This window comes from Falco biarmicus, chromosome 15 (assembly GCF_023638135.1).
Source record: "Falco biarmicus isolate bFalBia1 chromosome 15, bFalBia1.pri, whole genome shotgun sequence".
Taxonomy (NCBI): Eukaryota; Metazoa; Chordata; class Aves; order Falconiformes; family Falconidae; genus Falco; species Falco biarmicus.
Genome location: NC_079302.1, coordinates 6,182,239 through 6,207,228, shown reverse-complemented (window position 1 = coordinate 6,207,228; position 24,990 = coordinate 6,182,239). Strand labels below are relative to the sequence as shown.

The window sequence follows — 24,990 nt, the reverse complement described above, 5'->3', positions numbered from 1 at the left end:
TCCCCTAAGTTCTGTTAACATACCAGCTTCTGTTTCATGTTAGAAACGGGACTGAAGGAGCTAAAAAGTAATCTGGCAAAAGCTGGGTGGGTTCCCTCAGCTGCCTGACGCCACAGCCAGACAGATATTTGTATGGGCAGAGGCCAAGTGGGCGGATGGAGGTGGGAATGCTGCTTAAGATTAGTGTTGGTGCCAGATGCTTCCTGGTGACCCACTGAAGATCTGTCTCAGTTTAGGTGTTTTCAGATCCCTGAATCCATATTTCTGGTCTTGCGTGCTGTTCTAATTTGAATTTCCCATGGAGCGACCTGGGGGTGCGGATGCAGCTTCTGGGGGTGTGTGCAAGCCAGACCAGCTGGAACATGAGAACGTGCAACACTTGCACTGCTTATTTGTTGACCACAGTGATTCACCGTGATTGACATTGGCATACCTGAATGTCAAAACAGCCTATGTTTTAAGAGGAACCAGTGACTCAGGCTGTGGTTTTACCTCAGGCCATTTCCTGATAAACGGCTGAACTGTGCTTGGTCTTGAGAAAACACAAGCGGGGAACACCGCTCTGGGCTTGCATCTGTGTGTGCACAGGGATTAGGGAAAAGACACCTTTGTGTGGGGCTGACCTTCACCTCCTTGGTGCCATGGTCTCCCTGTGAGGAGCACCGAGGCCCTGGGAGCTCTGGGAATCCAAGGACAGCTCTGTTTCCGTGCTGCTTCAGGGCATTTCTGTACAGCCCTGATGTGGGAGCGTCGTCTTCGGTGTTTGGCAGCATCTAGAAGCACAATTTCAAGGAGCTCTACGCACTGATAAATCACTTTGATTTAGACTCTTGATTGCAGTGCAGAGATGAGGCTGCCTCTAGCTAGCGTTTTGGAGAACTGAAGGTATTTCACTTCCTAGAACGTGGTATTTTTAATGAAAATGGAAACAATGCATATGGCGTTGCTTATAGGGATTAAAGTAGATTTGGGATCTTCGGTTTTTGAGTAAGGTAGCAAACAGCTATAGTAAAGTTTTGTGTTTGATAGCTAGGTACAGTGTATGGAAGTGGGATCATACGAGTGCTATATAAACCACCTCATTGGCATAATGCTTTCATTTGGAGGGATGAGCCATCTGTGTAATTCCATGTTATGGTTTAGGTAGTCTTCCCATGCTTTGCAAACTGCAGAACTCCGTGTTCCTCCATTGTCCGTAATGAAAAGGACTGTCCTGTGAGAAGAGGTTTATGCCTGGGATGAAATCACTTGTGGATGGCTACGGAGCTGTGGTTGAACTGGATCAGTTGTCTTTAATGCTGTTTAAATGGATGGTGTAAGGTATAGAAGAGGTTTCTCTTGGGAACAGATTCTGTGAGAATTCTTCAAATCCTCTTTGAAGTTAATGGAGGGTATTAAGGGTAGTCAGCACCTTCTTAAGAGAGAAATTTAAATTGCTTTGATTCATTTCATTTTATATTTGTGTTGGCTGGTTCTGGATTTCTCCCTTCTCCAGTCTTTCGGAGCATGTGTTTGATAACTTTGACTCCTGAGCATACTAGATTTGATGCTGGCTGTTTTCTTATTTTTCCCTGGGTGTTGTAATGCTGATTACCGACGGATCTTGGGCCTTTGGCTTCCTGTGAGAATGAGATAATTACTCTCCAGTAGGCAGTGCGTGACGTACAGTATCAGCGTTAAGCCACTGGGATTCCAGTCACTAGTGTAGAACAATATTGTGGGTAAATGAATAAGCAGAAGTTTATCGTGCTTCCTGCATAACAAGGTTTTCGTTAAAGAGACAGCAAAAATTGTTTGCGGTGAGGGCTAGTGTAAAATGAACGCTGCCACAACAAACATTACTGAAGTTCAGTTCCCTGGCTCGCTGGGCTTCTCTGGCTGGAAAGAACTGACTTTCTGTAGCCGCAAAGGTGGATGGCAGGGCTGTCATTGCATTTTGGGAGATGACGTTTCTGGCCTTATGAACACATGCGAAGTGTCTAACTTCAAAGTAGGATTTCCAGATGCACCACCTACTTATGGAAGAAAGTTGTACCAATTAGAAGTAGAGGCATTCCAAATGCAATTTGCTTATTTCACACTCGCCCCCAGGAATCCTGTGTTGTGATTTTAAGAGCTGGCCCTGTTTGACCCTGAAATAGATGTGGTTTCTCCCTTGCCTTCTTCATTTCAAGACTGTCAGTTAAAAATAACTTATGTACTGGGCACAGTGGGAGTAAGTTTGAGAAGTTTAAGTTATGTGTAAACCAGTAATAGTGAGAAAGTAATTCATGAACGTAACGAGCTCTATTCTCCTGCAAGACATGGCCAACCCAAGGGTTTATCCATATGGTGGGATTGATAATCCTTGTATGAAAATAGTTTCTCTACCATAGCAATACTGCTCAGTTTGCTTATGCTATAGCAAAGTGAAATAAATGACATCTTTGAGGACCTCTGTTAAATACTCAAATTACTTAAACAACATGAAGACTTGCATAAAGTATGGGATATGTATGCATACTCCATAGATACACAACTATATCTCTGTGTATTTACTTGTGTTTAGGACATAATCTTACATGTGCTTGTGTATATACATTTATATTTCAGCTGATCTTAGAGGTAATTCTGTAATGCCTAAGAATTGTGGGGATGCTAATAAGGGGTTTCATGTTTAAGTTTGTTTCCTTGCTACTGTCAAGTTATGTTGTACATGTAATTGCAAAACACAGTTACTTATTTGTGTCTTAATTGTGACTCTCACTTTAAGCTGGGCATTAGCAATCTGTGCAGGAAACCAGTTCTTATGTATAGGCTGAGATGAGTAGGTTAGTTGCTCTGCTTCTGCTTGACTCTAAAAACTAAGGGCTGAATCTTTGGAGCCCCAAGAACCATTGTCAAATGTAGCGGCCTAGATTTTGATGATGTGCTTGATCAGCCTTGCAGCCTGGGAGAAGGACAAGAACATGTGGAGTAAACTACCTTATTACAGTACATGGCTGTTCTGTCTGTATGATTGAGATGCTGCTTCACACATAGACAGCATGTGCCCAGCCGGACCCCTTCATAGCTCGGTTCAACTTGAAATTAGATTCCATGGATTTTGGGTCCAGAACAAATGCAGTTTGATATTTTTGTATTTCAGGCACCTAGGTCTGTCCTGGTTTTGTTTTTATGTGAATGATCTTAACGCTTGGACAAGTTGGATGAAGGTGACCGGATTGCATCTTTCTGTTGAATGGCCTGTATAGGAATTTTGCTTTCCAGTCAGATTTTGCAGATATTTTCAACACCAAGAGTAATTTTGATAGTGCTGTTCTTACTTTGAAATTGTGAAAATTCTGGTGAGTAAGTAAACATTTTTTTCTCTCTCCTTTGTTTTCTTGCAGCCAACTGGGTACATGGAAAACTCCATTTCCTACAGTGCTATTGAAGATGTTCAACTGCTCTCCTGGGAGAATGCCCCTAAGTACTGTTTACAGCTCACAATCCCAGGGGGTACTGTCTTACTGCAGGTACAGTAAACACAGAAATACGTTTTTCTTTCTGTCTTACTATGGATCTCCTTTTAACTTCTGTTTGCTGTGCATGAAATCTTAATTAGATGAACTCAGAAATGACAGAGAAATCAATGCTGTCAAATTATCTAACCACCAGAAAATTTTCTCAGGGTTATAGCTCTGAAGCTCTTCATGTTGTTCAACGATCAGCATGGAAATTTTGGGCCACAGTGATTAAATCTTCTTCCTGATTTTGTGTATCAAAATAGTGCTCTGTGGAAAGGCACATTGATGTGGCCCTGGAACAATTGCATTTTTACATATAGTCCTATTTGTGCATGAAACCAGTTAAAAATATCATCCTTCAATTCATCTACGAAGCCCGTAACTTGCACTGGAACTGATATCTTTTAAAAAAAGATATTTGATCCCCACTGGAAGATTTCAGTATATTTATATGGGTATCTACATATGCTAGTTCTCTTTTAAGTGTTATTTTCAAACAGAAGACACTGCATTTACATTATTCCAGATTTCTTCATCCACTTGTGAGGCTTTGCAGGACATCTTGGATCATTGCAAGTTTTAGTGATGGAAAAGCACTCCACAGCACTGAGCTTTGGAGCCGCTTTGAAGTTGGAAAAGAAAAGTAACCAAAAACCCAGCTGCTTGGTCCCCAAGGAGTTTTGAACTCCAGGTGACTCTTACCGTAGTTCTCAACATTTTTTCAAAGACAATTTACTTTTTCTGTTGAATATACAGCCATGACTATTGTGTATATGCATTTCATGCAGGTAGGACTGTAAATAGACCGGGTGAGCAATTTAAGCTTAGTTTAAATGGTGGGTAACTCATGAAAAATTAAAAAAGGTTATTTTTTTCTTGAAAAAGTATGAGCAGCTTCAAAGGATTGACCATAATAGAGCTTCTGTATCTGGGTGTGTACACACACGCTTATTTTAACTGTACCACTTAAGCACAAAATGTAGTCCAGCAGATGAGAAGATGGGAACATACTGAATGACACACTAATGGCTGTGATGACCGTGTCTGCTGGATCATTTGTCCAAGAGAATCGTGGTGCACATTCCACTGATCCATGGTGCACAGTCCAGCATTTAATTATTTCTTAATGTTGAAATGTTTGCTGAAGGCCGTGTAGGGCCACAAAGTACGGGGTACCATCTGTAGCCAGGGAGGGTTTAGTTCAAGCTCTGTTGAAATGGCTCTGCCTGCAGAGCATGAGAAAAATAACGCGAGTGGTGTCATTCAGTAAGCCGAGGCTGGGTGCCAAGCGGGGCCGTGTTTTCCATACTACAGACTTCTGTAGTGATGGGGAACGTCAAAGCTGGCTCTGAGTGAGTTGGGAAGCCGGTATGACTGATACCAGGTCGTTCTAATACCAGGTCCAGCTAGGTCCAGCTCTCCTTTGCCTTAATTTCAGACAGGCTGATGGGTCTGTCCATAGGCAGAGCGGCTTAGCGGCAGCCAAGGACACAGTAGTTGACTTTGGTCTGTCACATGGTTCCTGTGCTTGGGGTTTGGGATGGTTTTGGAACGTCATAAAAATATCATGAGGTTTTGATGATTTTCAACACAGCAAATAAAGTTTTAGTCTGAAATGGTTAGAGGTGTCCATGGATACGTCCTTGGCGAAGTATATTTCTGGAGCTCCCTTTCACTTTTCCCTTTCAGGTGTGATCCTGAGGGTTTGCAGCCCTGTAAAACAGGGCTGCAGCTATTGCCCCATTTTAATCTGAGAATGGTGTAGCTAAGTAAGTTTGGGCTGACCTGAGAACATCTAACTTTGTGGACTCTGCTGGTGCATAGGTGGCATTTGTGTGTCCTTTCACACGTCCTTGAAGCACAGGAGCGTACGTACATGCCTCTGCTCGGTGCTTACCAAATTTCTGCGGCTCGAAGTGACTTACTGGTTTTAGGCATTACTGGGGAGTGTGCGGAGTCTGAATTTCAGACAGGCTGCTGCGAGTTCATCTAAGTACTGGTGGTTTGGAAAGCCTCTACTGTGCGTGACATTGTGGAAGGCAGGAAGACGAGCCATGGTTTCTCAACAGCTAGATTAGGATCCTTATTATTGAGGAAATCTTCCTTGCCTAATGTGTTAATTGAATTAATTAGAAATAAATTTGTCAAATTACATGATTTTGATTTTTTTTTTTCTGGTGATAATTTTGCCTCTGTTTTTTCCATGTACTTCCTTAGTGGTACTAGCATTTATATTTATGTCAGTTTCAACAGCTAGAGTAGTTACATCTGCCTTTCCAAATTTTGTTTCTGAGTCTTTATTCTGTAGTTTCTGGTAGCTGCCTTTACAGGCCTGCTTAATAGGAAACAAGATGAAGTTTGAACCCACAGGTCCCTGCTGAATTTATAGGAAATTAGCAGGGCATGAAGACTTTAATCTGGAGCAGCCTGCCAATTTTTCTTAAAAGAAAATGAACCAATAAACCAAACACACAAATAATTACATTTGTGAGAAAATAACTTCTTAGCATGGATGCTTCTGTGTTTTCTTTGAAAAGATTGGTGTTTTTATGTGACCTCATAGGAACTGATAAAGTGGAGTGAGCTGAGCTTCTGTTATGTTTACTGCTGACTGACTGGGCAGACTGGATCAGATTACATTATAACTCTATGGGAATTTCAACATAATTGAAAATACAAACTTTAAAAATGTTTTTAGTATGACTTGGTCTTTGGTAGTGTCTCGATTCATCAGATGTGGTCAGATTGGAGGGAGTATAAAAATAGATTTCCCTTTTACAGTTGTAATGTGTATTCACAAATCCAGAACAGTACTAAAAGTTCTGTTAAGTATACTTAAGAAATCAAGATGCAAAACCTGGGTTTATCAAGTAGTGGAGTTCAGCAGGAATTCTCTAGTATATGTGAAAAAGAGTTTGAGTATCTAAAAGACAAGTTCACTGAGGTGCCGGGAAATGGAGATGCTGGGAAATTAGCCCTTGCGTACTTCAGTTATTTTCATATTTCTGAGAGACTTCGATACATTTATGTATTTCCCATTATATGTGGGAAATTGAGACTTCCGATCTTCTGTGGAATCATTCTGCCTGGCTAGCCTGAGCGGCAGCGTGCTCTGATGTAATGTCCAGCTCTGGCATCAGGAAGTGTGTGATAGTGGAACAAGTCAAACTAGTCCAAAACATGTTCCCAGTACTGTTTCTTCTGAAGTACGCTTTTCTTTTTTCCAAAGACTTGATCTAAATGAGGTTTGTATACATAAAATTATTTACATTAACAGTTTTGTCTGCCCCCCGATATATTTCATACTTCTCATTAATTTCAATTTTATATTTTGATATATAATTTGCACATGCTGTGTTGTAAATTCTTTGATATTATGGGATAGTACTGACATGATTTGACATAAAAGTGAAGCATTTTAGTAGTTCTGAATCACAGGCTTTCCTGATTTTTCATTGTGCAGAAAATTTTTAAATTCCAACTTCTGCTTCACTGAAGCAGAAGCAAATTCCAAACAACTGGCAATTACCTCAGATGGAAATTCATTTCCAGCAATCCTTGTGGGAGGATGTCAGCATGTGGTGTCAGGGCGTCCTTCGCGCATTTGTCTGTGCTAGGCGTGACAAATGGCACGAGAGAGTCCGAATCCATGTTCAAGTTCTCATCCCTCTGTCTGCTGTCACCAAGGTCTATTTCTGGCTTATTACTGCACAGGAATGAGTCAGAGAAGGAAGAGTGCCATTACCTTTCCTTACATCATCCTGATGTCCTCCCATAGCAATACTGACCCATCCCAACCTATTTTAACACATGAAATCTGACAAGTGTGCCGGAGGTGATGCAGCTCCCCTTAGGAAATTGGATCATCCTAACAGGACGTGTCTACCTGGGTTTCAGAGGAGGATTTGGTTCTCAGGCAGCAAACAGCTTAATCTGGCCTGGGATTGCATCGGAAAGTCGTCTTCGTGCATGTGTTTCCCACTCAGTGTTTGTTGTATAAGCACAACTGTCTCAGCACCGACGTGTTTCACCACCCGGTGTTCGGGAATTCTCATCGTCTCTTGTGGGAGCTGGGGACAGTCGGGTTTCTGGGAGTCAGTTTTCTAGACTTGTGTGTGGCTTGTGTTTTCTCTCCTTCTGCCAAAGTGTTTTCTTTCCTCCTGCCAAACGATGTGGTCCATGGTCCTTCCAATGAGCAGCAATCAGCTCTCACAGATTGTTTTTCTTTCCTACAATTGGGATAGCAGGTGTTGAAAGAAGGTGTTTCTGTAGCTGCCTTGTAGGCCACCAGCTCTTCAGGCCGGGGAATGGGAGCTAAATTTAGCCTCTGAAGAAGTGTGAGCTGTTTAGTATGGGTAATCGCTGGGCCTCCTTGAGCTGGGCTAAACTTCTGCTCTTCTTTCCATTTGTAAAGCACAATGTATGATTATGTCGTTGTGCGGATGATTATGAAGAGGATGCTGCTATTGATGGTGAAATAACTGGAAGAACCTTTTGAAGGAGATCGGAAAAAACGCAGAGTGTAATTTCACAAGCTGCTTAAAACCAAATGTAGGAATTGTCCGGGGGAAAAGGCTTTGGTATTTCAGTCGTGACAGTACTGCCTGCTTTCACGTGGTTTTCTTTCTTTCAGATGGGTCCTAAATGCCTTAAAGCTGCCAGTCCCATCCCTATCGCTAGTGTTGTTTTATTCATTTCTTGGCGATCGAGTGTAGTCAGGAGGAAAAACAAACAGAACAGGAAGCCTTGACAAGCACAACAGTCACACGTTCAGCTCGGTGCTTGAGCACGCTGTTTTTGCCAGGGAGTCCCCACGGTGTATGTTTCCACTGGATTTTTTAGTAACGTTTTATTTTAGTCTCCTTGGAGAACCTGGCTTTTGTTTTCGGTGCAAGTCCAGCTAATGTTGCCACTGTGGAGAGGTCATGCAAGGACCAGAATCCAGCAGAGATGCAGAATATTTTCAGGAGGAAAATGGCATTTCTATCAATTACCAGTAACTCCGTCTGTACCTTGGGTTAAGCCCAAAGAGTGGCGGGTTTCACTTGCAGGTCTGCCTGTGTCCTGGAGGCGCAACGCTGGGGTTTGCATCAGGAAGAGGTTTTGTACAGTCTGCATGAGGCAGCAGTGTGCATGCCATGGGGGTTCGCCTTCCTGCGGCCGCTCCGCTCTGCTCTTCTGTGGCTGGTAATGAACTGGTGCAGAAAAGCCTGCTATATGTTGTGAGTCCCAGCAATGAATGTGCCTCAGCTGGAGGAAAGCATAACAAATCCCCATCCTGCTGACCAGAAAGCAAGCGAGGGAGAGAAAGAGAAACACTGAATGAAACCAGGAAGAGTTAAAAACAGAATCTGGGTGGTTAGTTCCCACTTACTGCCACATCTTTTCAGCTGGCAAAATCCCTTAGCAGAGTATGTGTGAAGGATGCTGTGGTAAGGAAAAATTGGGGAGCTTTTGCTATGTGGATAGGCCTGTTCTTGTATTCTTCCGAGTAACACACATGCCAGTAAAAAGGGTTAACTTACTCATAAAGGAACTTAGTAGCCTGGCCTGTGTGATGTGCTGGAAATCACAAATTTTCTGCTGATGCTTGTTGCCGTAGCCATACGTAGCCCGTATCAGTGGTGCTGTGAATGTTGACGTTAGGTAAAGGTCTTGCCATCATTTCTAGAGTGGTCTGTTTCTTGCAGTTTCAGGTGTTCTGTTTCTCAGCAGCACCAAGGTTCCGATTTTGTCTCCTCCTCACCTGGGTGGAAATTACTGTAGGGGCTGTTAATGCTGGCATGAAACAAGTGTTCAGTTTCCTATTTTTGCAAGCAAAAGGAAAATCTGCTTTTAAAAAGTTCACTACCTTTTAATGAAAAAGTGTATTTCTACTCATTGACTAAGAAATGAAGTAGTTTGGTTGCGAGAAAAATACTTGTTTTTCTGAGCAGAGATGTAAATTTACTCATGTTGACCAAAGTGCTGCATAAGCAGGCATTTAATCTCTCATGCAGTTTTCCTCCTGTGAGCAGTCTTTTTGAAGCTGATGAAATTAATCCTACGAGTAAGGGTGGTACTGCAGCTGATCCTAGGTGTCTTTTCCACTCTGACTGAACATTTACACCCCCAAAATTAGCATATAAAATCCTTCAAAACATAGTTCCAGGATCAACTTGTCTTTAAAATAAAGTCCTACCTACAGCAGGCATTCTAAAAGTAGATGTTCTTCCTCCTCATTGGAATAATAATAAATAAGCTTGAACTTTCGGTCTTCTTACACCTTCTAAGAGTCTTACTGCCACATTGTCCTGTTTTCTAAAGTACTTTTCTACTACATTGTGGTTGTGCAAAAACAGCGGAAGATCTTGATTGTGCAAGAAGCTCCAGTCGGTCGGACTGTGTGCCACCCACAGCCCTGCTAAAGCCATTGCATTTGAGAACAAAGTTCTTAGCAGAATTGGAGCCTCTAAGCACACCAACCACGCAGGGGGCCCGAACTGTTGTTTAACGTAGATAGGTTATAAAATCTCCATTGTACTTCGTTCCTGTCTCAGTGGCTACTTGTAACAATGGCAGGCAAAATGTTTCCAGGTTTGATCTTTTTTTTAAAAATTGGAAAGGTAGCTGTAAGATTAACAGTGTAAACTGGACCCACTGTGTGGGCAAGGCTGAGTAAGAAAAACTTACCCTGTGTGGTCAGCATGCCGAAGGAAAACCTGCTTTTGAAGTCTTTTGTGTCTCATTTTCTCCTCTTTATTGTACCCTAGAGCTGAATAAATATAGTAGGTTATGCCCTCAGCTAGAGTGAAAAACTGTAGCTGTCAGTTCCCGGGAAGTGATGACTTCAGTGCAGAAGTGCTGGGCTCCAGGAATGCACATCAGATAAAACTGTAAATGTGTGTGTGCGGCCCCTGTAAATCAATTGTAGTTTCCTCCACTGCTTACACTTTGGTGCTTGTTGCTCCAAACTTCAGAAATTTTATGCACAATAATCTGTATGCTTGAGTAAGTCAGTGTGTGCACAAGTGGCCATCGGTTGGACAGCTGTCTGGATGAGCACCAACAAGAGCCTGATGGCTCTTCTGTCATCCTGGAGTGCTGTGAAGCTCACATTTCTTTTGATAAGGAAGAAATATTCCCTGTAGTCCCTTTCTCAGTGTAAGCCTGAAGAAGACAAGGGAGGAACAAGGGATGCTGTGCAAGCGCAAGCTCTTTGTTGTCCTCTGCAAAAGATCCAGCATTTCCTGCACATCGCTGCGGTTTTGCAGCTTACTGGAATGAGGCAGGAAGAGTGCACTGGAAGGATTAGTCTCTGCTGCCAGGGAGAAGTGGGGAACGCTGGTGTCAGACAGCTCCATCCAGATAACAGTGGTTGGGTTAAATGCATTCAGACTAACTGTGTGGAACACTGTGGAAAGACCGCCGGTGAAATGACCATTGACTTTCCAAGTTCCTCTTAGCGTCACGTCCTGATCATTAATAGAAGCGTGAGGATTCCCTAAAGGTTGGGTTTTCCACTTCTGTGTTCACATTGTGGTCTTTGTCTTCATTTTCCTTGGGAGCAGTCTTGAATGACAGCCCCAGCTCTGAGTGTTTGTAGTTTTTGAGTGGTTCAAACTCCTAACCTAGACCCAGATGCAAGTTTTCTTACCACTTCTCCTCTACAGTAGCTAACGCTATGTTTAGACAGTCTTGGTCCCGTACTTGGAACCTGGTCACTTTGCTAATTTTACTTTAAATGCTTTTTGTATATTGCTACTGTCAAGTTGAAAAGTCTTTCCTCTTCTGGTTTTGGTTTTGCCTTTTATAGCATTAACATTATTTGTTCCTTTTCTTCTCCACTATTTGCAGTATCTCTACCTCTGCCTGATGCTGTTGTTCTCATTAATAGTTTCTGTCATCCGGTTTATGTGAGGCTCCAGTTGGTTGCACAATCTATCTACACATAGTATTTTCTAATTATTTGTGGTGGTCTTACAGGCTGCAGCTCCTGACATCCCAAAAGCAGGAGAATAATTAACGATTCTCAGCAGTTCCCATTTAGGGCTTTAGCATTTGCTCTTACTTTAGACTTCAGTGCAGTTTTTGTTCAAGTCACGTAGCGGTCAGACCAGGCACTAAATCAGGTTGACATTTTGCTTGTATGAGAGAAGTACTTCATCTCCCTCGAATATTTTGGATTTTATCAATTTGAATAACAGTATCTTAGTTAGCATAGCTCCTATATACTCAGTCTGCTTTTTTTTTTTTTTTTTTTTTTTTTTAAGAAGTAATGGATGTGTAACTTGCAATATGAATGGTGGTATTGCTTAGTATACATGCTCCAGCCTACAAAAACTTTCAGTTTTGCTTATTCTTTAAGGGGCTTTGATGCTAGCATTTCAAATGAAGGGGTTTTGTTCCCCTCCATGAAACAGTTTTCTCCTTAAAAAAAAAAGGTTCCATTTGAAATTGAATCTTTCAGAGTAATTGGTGGGTTTTTGCAGCATTTTGTCTGGGCAAAGATAAGAAATATCTAAACATATTTACTTCATGTCTTTTTATTTATGTTCAAAATGTTTTTCAGGCTTTTTGTGGCAAACTATTTTTGACCTTTTTATTATATATACTATATATAGTATAAAGTATATTGAATTGAAATTCAGTTCTGTAACATATATAGGTAAAAGGTCTATCTTTTCATATGTTGGAATGCACATATATGCATAAACCACTGTGTAAATAACAGAAAGAAAATCATTAAATATTGGCAAACCAAAATACCCTGAAGATCTGCACTCTAAACATTTTTAGGATTTTTCATTGCATACAAATAATAATTAAAAAAGAAGTAGAAAAAAAAAAAGTTATGCTTTTTGGTTCCATTTCTAGCAAATTCACATTCTGATAGGTCAGCATTCTTCATGAAATGGAAAGTTTGTTTTTGATAAACTCTGTGGTCAGCCAACGTTATTTATGATAGATCTATTCGGCTTTATTGCCTAGAGATCTACTGGAGGAGCAATTGATTGTCGTTAATGTATAAAATAATATGTAATACATATATATAAAAGAGCATTACTGCATTTAATTCAGAGAAATCAGTCCAAATATATGTCACTGAGACATCAGTATATGACCCTGACATGAAACATTTTTACTTCTGGTATTCTTGCCCTTATCAGTCAACTGAACCACTGTCCGGCAATGAAATTAATTCTGTGATGTGGATTTTGAATACTTACCTGAAAAGCTGTTATGGAGTGAAATTTGTTGAATGATGCTTTAATGTGCAAGAAGTAAGTGTTTTTTAGGTGGTGAAGAACCTCACGGTTTGGTTTTTTTTCTTCTGGCATGGCTTTATAGGCTATCCTGTAATTTTCACTGATTGCATAAAACATTTTGAGTCGTAAGTAAAAATTGCCCAGCGATTGGCGGCGATAAGTTAGAGCTGAAAAAGCCAAAGGGCATCTCTACCCACTCAAATATTTCAAACTTATGTCACCTTGTTAAGGCATGCATATTTACGTCACTGTAGATGCTTTTATATTTTTTGATACGGAGCCTTTTGACCTTTGGGAGTGTTGAACTATTCCTTCGTTGGCTAAGAACCTGGCTTCACACTGAGCATTTCTGGCAGCTGTGCTCAATACGGACAAAAACGGGTGATCGCTGGGAGTCATTATTACAACATTTATGCTGTTGCTGCAAACAGTCTGTGCATGTGTCTGCACGTCTGTGTGTGTTATGCTTTTCACTCTGTTTTAATATCGCTGAAAGAGCTAAGACATAATTTGAATTGCTTTGGGGCCAGCTGAGGAACAGGACAAGAAGGGAAACTAGAGGATGGAAAAAACCCACCCCTTCTAGTAAAATGTCAACCCATCTTCTTACTCTGCTCTGCGTCCGATGATTAATAGCAAAGGCAAATGTCCTACAGACATACAAGATCTGACCAAAACCTGATTGAAATCAGGGAGGATTTTTTAGTCTTTGGGTTGGACTCCGTTTCATAGGAGGTTAATGTTTTGTAAGGTTTTAGTTTGGTATTTTACATTTGCAGCAAGGTCTTCATGTCACTGCTTTCTGTGAAAATAAACAGGTTATAATGTAAAGTGGTAGCTTTGAGCAAAGAGTCCCCTTCACTCTGGTGAGGCTGCGGGTGAAGTCAGCCAGGATCATAAAGTTCAGAAGAATGTGGTGAGTGCAGCCTTATTGGTTTTAGGGCACACATGGGTGATTTGCTTTGTTTTGGCTGGCTGATCTGAAACGCTGCTAGAAACTAATGATTCTGTTTATAACTTTTGTTTATTGCAGGCTGCAAACAGTTACCTGAGGGATCAGTGGTTCCATTCTTTGCAGTGGAAGGTAAGTTCTGCACTTCACTGTCTTCCTTGTCTGCCCCTAAGAATACTTTTTAGCATTCCCTATCCCTTCGTTCTAAGAGTCCTGAATGGATAAAGTTTTTCTTATAGGAGCCCTGAATCAGAAGTATGTGGTTTCAACTTGTCCCTACTGTGAATGAAGTGGACATATTAACTTGTTACATAGCCCAGATTTATCATCATGTGATTGGCTTTAGAAAGTAGATAGCCAGTCAATTCACATTTAAACAGTATAGAGATTGGATGGTTTTGATTTTGTACAGTGAAGTGTGATACGTTACAGAATCAATACAGCCTAATCATATGCTCTGGACACTTGGGATATTTGGTGGTTTTGTTTGTTTTTTCCTTCTCCTGAGAAACTAGGGAGAAAGGATGTCTTTTAGAGTTGGTTATTGTAAATAGCATCAATTGGTTATGCATCAGTCTGTGTTTATGCTTTAGGAAGATTTGGATTTAAAGGCAGTTTCTATTTCAGAGGTCTCGAGCCCTGTCCCATTTTCAGCGGGAACAATGGGCTGATTGCCCTGAGTCGGGGAAGCGGATCACAGTGACAACACTGTCTCTCAAAAGCAGCACATTCCTCATCGAAAACTGTAGCTGCTGACCTTTGGATGGAATCTGTATGGATCTTTGATGCAGCTGGAAACAAGTTTTGGCCAGATGCTGAATATGGTTGTCCTCTCTCGTCTTCCGGTGGGGAAGACAAGCAGTAGCTTTTCAGCTCCGGACTTGTCTTCGGCAGGGTTTCAGTGAAGCCAGCCAGATCGGCTGTGTAGTTCATCAAGATTTCAGCCCGCTGACAGCAACCGCATGTGAAAATATAAGAAAGTCCCTCCCACCAAACTGGTTTTGTTGTAGGTATGTTTGATAGTTGCAAAATAGTTGTGTGGCAAAACTACAGTATCGGTGTGCTTTGTATCGCCGTCAGCGTCTGGCAGAATCCTATTCTGAGTGGATCCAGGTTCTTATCAGTAAGAGCCAAGTGTCGAGATCTCTTTTTCCAGACCACTGGCATATTCTCCAGCCTGTTACCCTGATTGCCCAAATGAGCGTGGGACAGTGGTACTGATCGCAGAAGGCCAGGCTGTGGTGTGGCACTTCATTTTGGCCTCTTGACAGTATCATTAACGGAATGCCTAGCCAGTCTTGCTTTCTTTGCAGCTCCTGAGGATAACAAAGAGCTTAAAGCATGCAGAGACAGTATCTCCATATGGCTGTTATTTTTCCTCCTACTTAGGCAGGCAGGGAAGACGAGAGAAAGCGTGGACAGAAATGATGATGGAATTTCTTTTTCTCCCTCTCCCCTGACCAGGATGGCTGTGGTATTGATGTGCCGGTGGCATGTGCCTCCTTCACTGCTGTAGTAAGGGGAAAATCAGGGTTGGAGGTGCAACTCTGAGGGGAAAAAAAAAAAAAAAAAAAAAAAAAAAGTAAGGAATGGTAAAGATGCAGCCTGGCCCCACCACCGGCTACCCCATCAATTAAATTATGGAGGTGGGGCGAGGGGAAGCCGAGACAGAATGACCTGGCTTGCTCACATGCCTTTCAGTCATGGAGAGGGAGCTTTGCTCTGTGGGAGTTGTTTTTAAAGGAGTATTTCTTAAACTTTCCAATGCCTCTGACCAAGCCTCTCATTTTGGGAAACTCTGAGTAATTTAACTTGTTGCAAAGTAGAACTTATTTTTGCTTCCCTCCCCACCCCCATTAAGTTCATGTCTGAAAAACAAGTGAAACATTTATCTTGATTTGAAAGGCCTTCCCTTTACCAAGAATAGCAAGTAGCCTTTTCCCATAAGAACAGCGACAGGGTTTAGTCACCGCCCAGGTACTTTACACCAACAAATTCCTCTTTGCTAAAATGGATATAGTTTTGATGGGGTTTGTTGCTTAATAGTTCAGAAGAAGAGCACCTGGTAATTTTCTGCTCTGTACTTTGGTTGATATTTACTAGGTTTAAATGAGATCACAACAGAACTAAGAGGCAAGACAAGTGGTGTATCTAGGAGGAGAGTGGAAGGGTGCAGTTATGTGGTCTACCTTTGCAAAGTTTATCACTTTACTGGCACCATAGCCTATGACTTTAAGAGCCAGGTGCCAAGGTTCATCTCACTCCATAATTGTTATGGTTTGATGATTAAGCAGGTAGTGAGGGAACCCACAAAAAACCAGGGAGCCTGTTCTTCTGGAATGGGTCATTTACACAAAGCACCAGCTGGCAGAGAGATCGCCGCAGCTGTATTATAATTGGGTGGTTGTGCTGACGAATGATATATTTGTCCAGTGGTCTTACAAATAATAGGTCAAAACATTTCTGCGGGCATGTAGAACACAGATGCAAACTGGTGCAGATAGCTGAAGCAGTTATTTGGGGGAAAACATTTGACAGAGATGAGCTTACTGTTGTTTGTAGTTGTGCAGTGGAAGCATTTAGGGGGCCTGGCTGAACCCAGAGCTCCGCTGTGCTAGGCAGTAGATGTAGGTGGAGCAGGAGACTGTCACTTCCCCGTCCCGCCCAAACAAGGCTGGAGGAACCCATTTTACAGATGGCAAACAGATATCCTGGGAGTTACCAGCAGTGGAAATTGCCCCCCACTTAAACTGCAGTCGTTGGGAGCAGGTTCATATTCTGTCAGTGTGCTTCTGGCTCCTTTCCCTGTGCTTCCAGCCTTGAGGGTCGGTCAGATGCTGCTGACCACGTTGTCTGAGCTACCTGGAGAATGGCTAGGTCCAGGGTGTACCTGTGTGGTTAAATATTTGGGGAAGCTCTTTAGGTTCAGGCACATACCGGTTATCCTTTGGTCTTGTATGAAGGTGCTAAGGTCTGTGGGAGAGCTTTTATGTGGTGCAGTTTTAAGGATTAACACGCTGTGGGAATTCATTTTGCCAGCCAGCACCCTGGAAATAATTTTGTTCTAGAGACAAACACTGAAATAAAAATCAGGAATAATTTCTTTCTGCAGCCCAGAGAATAATAAAAGAGATGCTACAGATAAACAGAAATAAAAGAAAAGCAAACACATAATTATCCATGTTTTAGATCCAGCTCCAAGAGGTTTTATGTGTCATCCAACTAGCTAGCTGTCAAGATGCTTACACAGCTTTTTAGATGTGACTTTCTCCTTGAATACTGTGCTCATGGAAGAGAGCATGGATGTAGGGACAGACTGTTCCTTATGTAGTCATTTTCTCTTTGGGTTTTCCGTTTCAAACCCTCCCACTAGGAGTTACTCATAATTCCTTATTTGATCTGGATATCAGTGTGTATCACAACTCCTAAAGGATTATTGGCCACCTCAGCCTATTTTTAGAAATCCTGATTTCCTTCAGGTTATAGCCAAGCCAAATGATATTTGTCCAGAGAATAAACAGAACATGTTAACAGCTGTCCAGATCCTCAAACATAAACAAATCATTAATCCATTGTGTAAGGAATGTTCCTTTAAAACCAAGGAGGTTGGATTGAAACCATGATATGTAATCTTTGGTATTTGGAAGCTGGTAAGTCATAACAGTGTATCAATAAAGATAACAACACTTTTTGTGAATACACAAAAGAGACTAACGCATGCAGTTCATTGCCCTTTCTGGGTCTAGGCCACATACAGTGGTAACCAGCCACTTCTGTAGGGGGTGAATACAGCTAAGCTTGGCTTTGAGGGGTACTACGACTTGTAATTTGGGGGCACACACAAATAAACAAATGTGTGCCCTTGGCATTTTCCCAGACAGCATCCATTTGCTTTGTTGCTTGGTGATATCTTGCCATCTTTGGGCTAAGGACTTTCTGTGTATTTGTGTAGTGCCAAGCATACAGAGGTGCCATCCTCTGTAGAAATTGTCGAGCCCTGCTACACCATGTGCTTAAATTATTAGTCATTAAAAGACCCACTTGAGTAATTTAGTAGCGTGTTGCACTTGAATTAAAAAACATGTCAGTGAGATCTTCTCCAGGGGTCTTTAGGTCTTGTCTTGTGATAACAGAGTACAGGTATGGATTTGCATGTATTGGGGGGGGAATGCACCTAAAGGTTACACAGGGCATGTTGCAATTTTTTAGCACGCTTGATAGTAAACTCTGAACGCTGCCCTCATTGTGGGATATGTGGGTTGTTTGTGTTTTCTAGTTAACTGAATGATGCGGCAATGAAACATGTCAGTTGATGGCCTTTGGGGGAATGTCCTGAATTGACACAATATGGAAAGAACAGACCCAGGTCTGCAGTACAGCACGAAGCATGACTTGAGCTGAGCTTTGTGCACCCCTGACCTGGATCTTTTAGAAAAGCTTGCCTATACCTTGTCTTTTCTACTGATGCTATTAACGAGTCCTCAACTCTCCCTTAATGAGTAGTGCTGCTTGGTTAGGAGTTTTACCCATCTGTTAGCATGGACAGTGCAAATGTGTTAATTGTAGAATTGTTTAGGTTGGAAGGGACCTTTGAACATCACCTGGTCCTCTCCCCACCCACGCTGCCCTTTGCCTGACTCAGTGCAGGGTATACTTTGAAGTCGTATGAGGTTGCTGAGAGCCTGTATGACCAAGCTGTGAAGCCCCGAGCCAGGCACAGCATTCAGGTGTGCTCTCACAAGTGCTGAGCAGCGGGAGCAGTCAGCTCCCTCAGGATGCTGCCTGCGCTTGTGCTCGTGCAGCCCGGCACGCGTACACACCTCTGATTGCAGTCAACAATCACGTTACCTTTGGTTTAAAATTCGTTTTCTACATGGACTCCATGTTTTGATTCCTGCGGATCGGGAAACTGAAACAATGCTGTCATTTGGGATTTGCAAACATTTTGCATTGAGTGCTAAAACAAGCAGTGCTGGCCTTCATTCAAAAACTTCAATTTTGGATTAATAATTCCCTGGTTCTCATAGGGATCGTCGTATCTTTGTCTTCAGGAAATAGATACTTCGATGTGCAAGCAGGCCTATTAATTGCAAAGGGACTGACCGTCATGTAAAGTCATATTTGACCTGAATAACCTGAAATACGCTCTCTGGTCTTTACTGTGTCCAGGTTATGAATTCCTTGTCCATTAGTACTGAATATTTTTTGTATAATAGCTGTGGGTGAGTAACAGACTTTGTATCTAATGGTGAAAGTTCAGAGGGAGTTTTCTGTGCTTTGCTACAACTGCAAAATTTTTAGTTGAGGGAAACTGTTCTTGAAAGTGTGGTAAAGCCTACCTTGTGTAAAGCACCTTTACGGTTTTGTCACCATGGTAATGATTAAAAATAGTGCTGATACAGGAGTGGGGTTTATATAGAATTTAAATGATGACATTAAAGGAATTTATAGCCTTAAATCTCAGTAAATCATGCCTTAAAACTATGAGATCAGGAAAAAAAATCACATTGGTTATGGTTAAAAGGGCCCATGTCTGTCATTTGTGTTTAATCATCTAATTTATGATCTGAGGGAGGAAGCTTTGATACCATGTGATAATTCAATAGCCCTGTGCTGTACTGCATAGTGAAAATATTATTTGAAGAGCTCAGCAGTTCTTTAGAGTGGTAGTTCTGGACTTCAGACCTTCTCTTTGGTGGTTACACAGCGTACACAACTGTGATTGTCTTGGCTGATTCTTTGCTTTCTTTTGCTGAAAACCTGAGGTATTTTCACAGAACACAGAAATTGCATTTTCTGTTATTTTGAGGTGAAACAAAAAATAGTTATCATACAATTATTAGCCCAAAGATGGCTTTTTTCTTTGTATTTTTTCTTTTTCCTTTTGTGTCTGTATATGAGTCAGTAATATATTGATGGGAACCTAAGCTGTGGAAGTAAGTTTGGACTTTCAAAGCCTCAGGGCTTTGAAATCATTGTGGGCTTTGAGGACAGAGGAGTTTTGGAGGAGCAAGTTTTTTTGCTTTGACAGACAAAAGGCAGCCTGCATGTTTTTGTATGGTGGTTTTCCTGTGGAATACCCAGGTACCATTTGTGAGAGACCGTGAGCAGATTTTTAAGACAGCCAGAGCCTTTCCCCTCCAGGACTCTGAGCATCCTGATGGAGTTTCAGACAGGGCTTTATACTCACTTTTTAAGGGACAGGTGCAGGGTCCAAGTGGTTGATGGACCTGTGTCGCCAAGAAGAGAGGCTGCTGGTACCAGGTAGAGCTTTCTGGTGCATATAGTGGGATTAAAAAAGTGTCTTGGCATTTTTCAGTTCCTGATGCCCTCTCTCATGGTTAGGTGATGTTTACTTCCAAGATTTGTTCTTTTGTATTTGAAATGTAACATGAAATGCAGCTGTGTCTGCCTGCATGGGGCTCTCCAGTGACATCCCCTTGCTCTTCGTGCAGTGATTGGTAATACTGCCTGGTCTATAGTCAAAAAATCTCATTGCAAATTCAGGAGCAATGTCATGGAAATCTTGTCATACTTACAGCTTTTTATTTCCATAATGTTTATATTTATAGTTAAGTATTCTCCCATACTACTTTTTTTTTGGGGGGGAGGGGGGGGGGGCATGGGCAGGGCAGGGCAGTGATGTCTTTTTTTTTTTTTTTTTTTTCCCCCTCCTTTGGCTTAAGACATTTTCATGAATACATGAAGCCCACCGGCTTGCTTAATTTTCCTGTGGGAGTTTGACAGTCTTAGGCCATGTGTTATCAGAAGTCACTTGAAAAATCTTGGGCTTGTTTTCTGTTCCTGGGATCTCAGTTTGCTAGTGGTAGCTAGGTAGCTGTGCTCTTGCAGCAGAAGGGCATTAATCTCACTTTGGGAAGTGGAAATTGATAGATGAAAAGCAGACAAGATGTTGACAGAAAGTTTTTTCTTTTATTTTTTTTATGAAACACTGGTGATATTTTAAGAACGGGAAGAGGTAGAGTGGTTAGGGTTTTTTTTAAGCATTCATTGCCTTTGCATTAGGAAAATACCTCACTCCTGGGGGACGTTGGAACAGGTTCCTCCCATAAGGTACGTCTGCAGCAGCAGCTGATCACCGTCTGTGCTCTGCGTTGGCTTAACATGAATCACTTTAAATCTGGGAGCTGCATATCCGTGTCAGCACAGCACTTTGTCCAACCAAAAGAGGCTCTCGGCAACATGCTGAGATGCCAGCCTGGATCTGAGCTGCTGCTCTGAGCTACTTTGCCCTCATCCAGCCATATGCACGCATGGTTTATATACCCACAGATGCCTCCTGCATTGCCAAAACTGGCTTTTTTAAGGAGACAGAACTTGAGCCAATTAATGGCCTAGTGATGAAATTTGAGTAGAAACTAGATAGTTATTTTCTGTCTTGCTTTAGCTAAGTCAAGACCAGCTCTAAATGTTCCCCTCTAGACTTGGATGCTATCCTATTCAAACTAATATTAGGTCTGAAGATAGAGGGGTGTCAAAAACAGCTGAATAAACAGGTCAGCTTGTTATTGTGTACTTAGGTCTCGGCTCTGAAGAGGAGTAAATATGATTGCTGGAGTATATTGCCTCTCAGGAGTGCTGAACTGCTGGCCAAGAGTGATCCTTGGGTTTCATACTGGTGCATTGCTCCTCTGCATTATTCCAGGGCTGATCTTATGACTAATTCTTTGCAATTCAGAACTTCCAGGTCATGGTGACCACTAGTTTCACCAAATTACAACTTCTTGTCTATAGCTGTCATAATATAGAGCTGCACCAAAATTAGTTTCTTCTTCAGGTTCCTAGCTACTGAAGAATCTGCTTTTAGGAGATCTTTTATGAAGACAGGACAAGACTGGTCATTTTTCCCAGGAGTGTAATTATCCTCCTTGCATGATGCATTGGGTGTGAAAACCTAACTGGGAACTGACACATGTCGAGTCCCTTGTTAAGCTGCTGTTGTGGGGCCCAGTTCTACGTTACGCATGTTACGAGGACTCTTGGTGTCGGAAGGCCTACGTGAGCCTAAAGCAGCAAAGGGGATCTAGGGGTTGTTTTAAATGTCTCTTTCCTTTCTTGCATAGTTTTGCCCTTACATTTATTTCTTCCAGTATAATTAGCATGTGGAGTGGATGATTGTATACATGATGTATTAGAGGGTTATAAAACTGCTGCTAATATCCATGAAAAAACCTGAAACAGTGTGTTGCAAGCATTGCAGCCGGTATCATCGCCCTAGCTCTTGCTGTAAGTCACATGTTCATCTTGTCTGACACACCTCCTTGTTGGTTGTTTCCCCCCGCCCCCCCCGAATAGTGATTGTTTAAAAATCAGAAAAAAAGTATCAGAAAGCAATGCTGGTAAAAGTATGCCCTTCGATTCCCCTGTCTTCATTCAGAAGCTATTGCATCACAGCTATTTACCATAGCCTGGCCTCTGGTATTCTTTACTGTAGTATTTAAAATAGGAATACAAGATTAGGCTGTGTGACCAGAGGCAAGATCCATCAAGGGCAATGGACAACAGGGTTGTTGCGAGTGACTTATTTTGATCGGCCCCTCTCTGAAGGTGAGGCGGGCAGTGATTTTGGTAGCACCCCAGTGATCTCTGACTCTCTGCGAGGAAGCTAGCCTTGGGATCAGAAAACTGAATGCTGCGAGACTTGATTGTCTTGCACATCATGCAGCATTTGTACAAAGGAGAAAGAAAACAAGCACATTGCGGAGATTCGGTGACATTTTGGTAGGCTAAAGTGTTGCAGGAGGTTTGGGGGTTTGTGCTGATGTGGTGCAATGAGATACATGGAAGCGTGATGGGACTGTGTCAGATACATTGCTGCTCTGAGATGTGGTATCTCCCAGTGAGACACTGGAGAATTCAGAGCTCCAAAGCCCAGTGATCTGAAGACAGAAACACCCTGCTTTTCTGAAGTCCCTGTTAAGATGCTGGCAAGCATCACATCAATATCTGTGCTCTCCCTAAGGCTCTGCAGCAGCTTTCTGACACAAACATGAGCCGTGCACATCTCTCTTGCTGACGACATTGATGATGCAGGTGCACAAGAGAGAGAAGCCAATTTCAAAGCTATTCATGGCATTGAAGTGCTAGAAACTCAGCAAAATAATACATTTTCCAAGGAGGAGAAAGTGAAACAGGTGGGTAAACGTCCATTTGGAAGGTTTTGCTGACTAGTGAGAGGGGAGGAGGGCAGGAAAAGCCGAGGGTGCCCACTGCTAGCAGTGGAGAGTAATAAGGAAAAGGGATGACGTGGCTTTTAATCCGGTTTGTATATCTGGGAAGAAATAATTGCTTTGTGTGCTACTCGGTGCTACCTAAGCTTATTGGCATTTCCCGCAAAATAGAAGGGGGGTGGATTATCTTTCAGAGATTATTTTTTTGTTAGCAGTAACTGCAATGTGTAGTATTAGTAGCTGCTTAATCCCAATTTGAGGTGGTTTCTCAGGTGGCAAGTTCTTCCGATCAGAGTTCTTACATGCCTGGAATTACTGGCTTGTGTTTTGCAGCCTTGCAGTTGAGGCAGTGTCCTGTTTTTGTGGTGATGACCAGCCGTCTCGTGCCTGAGTGGGATCCGAAGGGTGTAGGGCCAGAGTGGGGGGCAGTTTGCACAGCAGGTATGCTGCCTGGCTATTCTTCATGGTGGCCTTGTGCACAGCTTTTTCGTTGGCAGACCTGGTCAAAGTGCAGTGACGATAAGATTGTGTGTGTTCTTTTTTTCCTACGCACTATCTCTTCTCCGCAGTGGCAAAGTCATTTATTCCCACTGCAGGCTGAGAGCTGGTGGATGTCAAGGACTGGGCTCCACAGGCACAGCCATCATGTGTGGAATACGAAGTGTGAGTGTAAAGGTATTAGGAACCTGGATCAGCTCAGCTTGGTGTCAGAGGCATTCTGTAATGCAGTCGGTAATGGTGGATCTCTGCACAGAGGAGCACACAGCAAGGACTGCACCTAGGTGGCAGTTAATGTCACAGTGCTTTGTGTCTTCTGCTTTCTGTTTGATGCATGCTAAAATCCACAGTCATAGTGCCTGCTATAGTTTATTTATTTAATACTCCCACCCCCCACCCCACCCCCTGGCACTGCAATGCAGTTAGTTCGCTGAGTGTTTTGGAAAGTGGAGTATATATGGTACACATATTCCTGTTTTTCATCTAGTAGTCTGCTTTTTTTTTTTTTTTTTTTTTTTTATTTTATTAAAGGGAACATGATTTTGCTGACTCCAGCTCATACTGCATAATCTCAAATACAGGAGCATGTCAGACTCACACCCCTCTGGAAACCGTGGGTTGTGCCAGAACACCGAGATCCTGACGTCCAGACGGTGCCCATGTTGAGCATTTGCTGCTCTAGAGAAAAGGGCCAAAAATGCTGCAGCAGGCAGCGGTGAAGTCCTGCAAGAGGAGGAGGTAGCTGTGCCTAAACATGTTTGAAACGTTTCCTCTGATGATGAGCCAGAGGCTGTTACAGTGCTGCAGATCAAGCAGCGTGTTCGGCTCCTGCCCTAATTGTGTGTGTCCAGCAACCTCACTCATTCTGCATGAGAGTTGAAGGCAGCTCAGGAGGGTTTGTAAACCCCCCCGCCTGCAGTCAGGGCAGACCTTTCTGGTGCATGTGGGACAACTGTGGTGTTCAACCGTATAGAAGTTGTTGAAGTTTTTCCATCTGCCTAAGATCAGGAGGACAAGTTGTTATGTGGCTTTTGCTTAACAAAACCCAAAACAAAACACCCAAATGCCCATGGACAGTGTAATTTTAACCACCAGTGCTTTTTGCTAGTAGGGAGTGGCTTGCGCTTCTGCTAGAAACGTATCAGCAGTCATAGTGAAATTCCGCATAGTCAAAGCAACATTAAAAACAAACCCCAGCTTGGCTCCGGTACGAAAAATACGGAACAGCAGTTGCTGTGTGCAGGATGAAAGCTGACGTTTTGCCAACCTGAAGTGTAAAGCTGGTGCTGGAACTGGGGCCTGAAGAATGGGAGTGTTTGCCAAAAGGAAATGGAAGCAGGGATGGAGGGTTTCGGGGAATGCATCAGTGTCAGCCATGCCAAAAAATGTCTCCCCTGTGGACAGGTCTGATTATGATAGTAACCGCATTAGCCCATGCAAAGTGCAGCTGGAGCCACAGTTGGTCTTTTGGGTTTTCCAGCTGGGGAAACGGCATCTCGAATGCGCAGCTAAGGTGGAGCTGGGGTTGGATCAGCCCGCTGTGCTCCTGCATCGTAGTGACCACAGGGCTGTAGGCAGGGGTTTGAGAGAAAGACAAGACACAAGCGAAAACA

At 42.5% G+C, this 24,990-nt stretch overlaps 1 protein-coding gene across 1 annotated transcript in view; it reads left to right on the top strand.

The window, feature by feature from the left end:
* The window catches only part of CMIP (c-Maf inducing protein), a 139,002-nt gene that overhangs the window by 70,554 nt on the left and 43,458 nt on the right, over nucleotides 1-24,990 (top strand). The window contains exons 2-3 of the mRNA XM_056361252.1: nucleotides 3,372-3,497; nucleotides 13,770-13,820. Coding sequence (XP_056217227.1) covers nucleotides 3,372-3,497; nucleotides 13,770-13,820 — 177 coding nt within the window. The remainder of the gene's footprint in view (nucleotides 1-3,371; nucleotides 3,498-13,769; nucleotides 13,821-24,990) is intronic.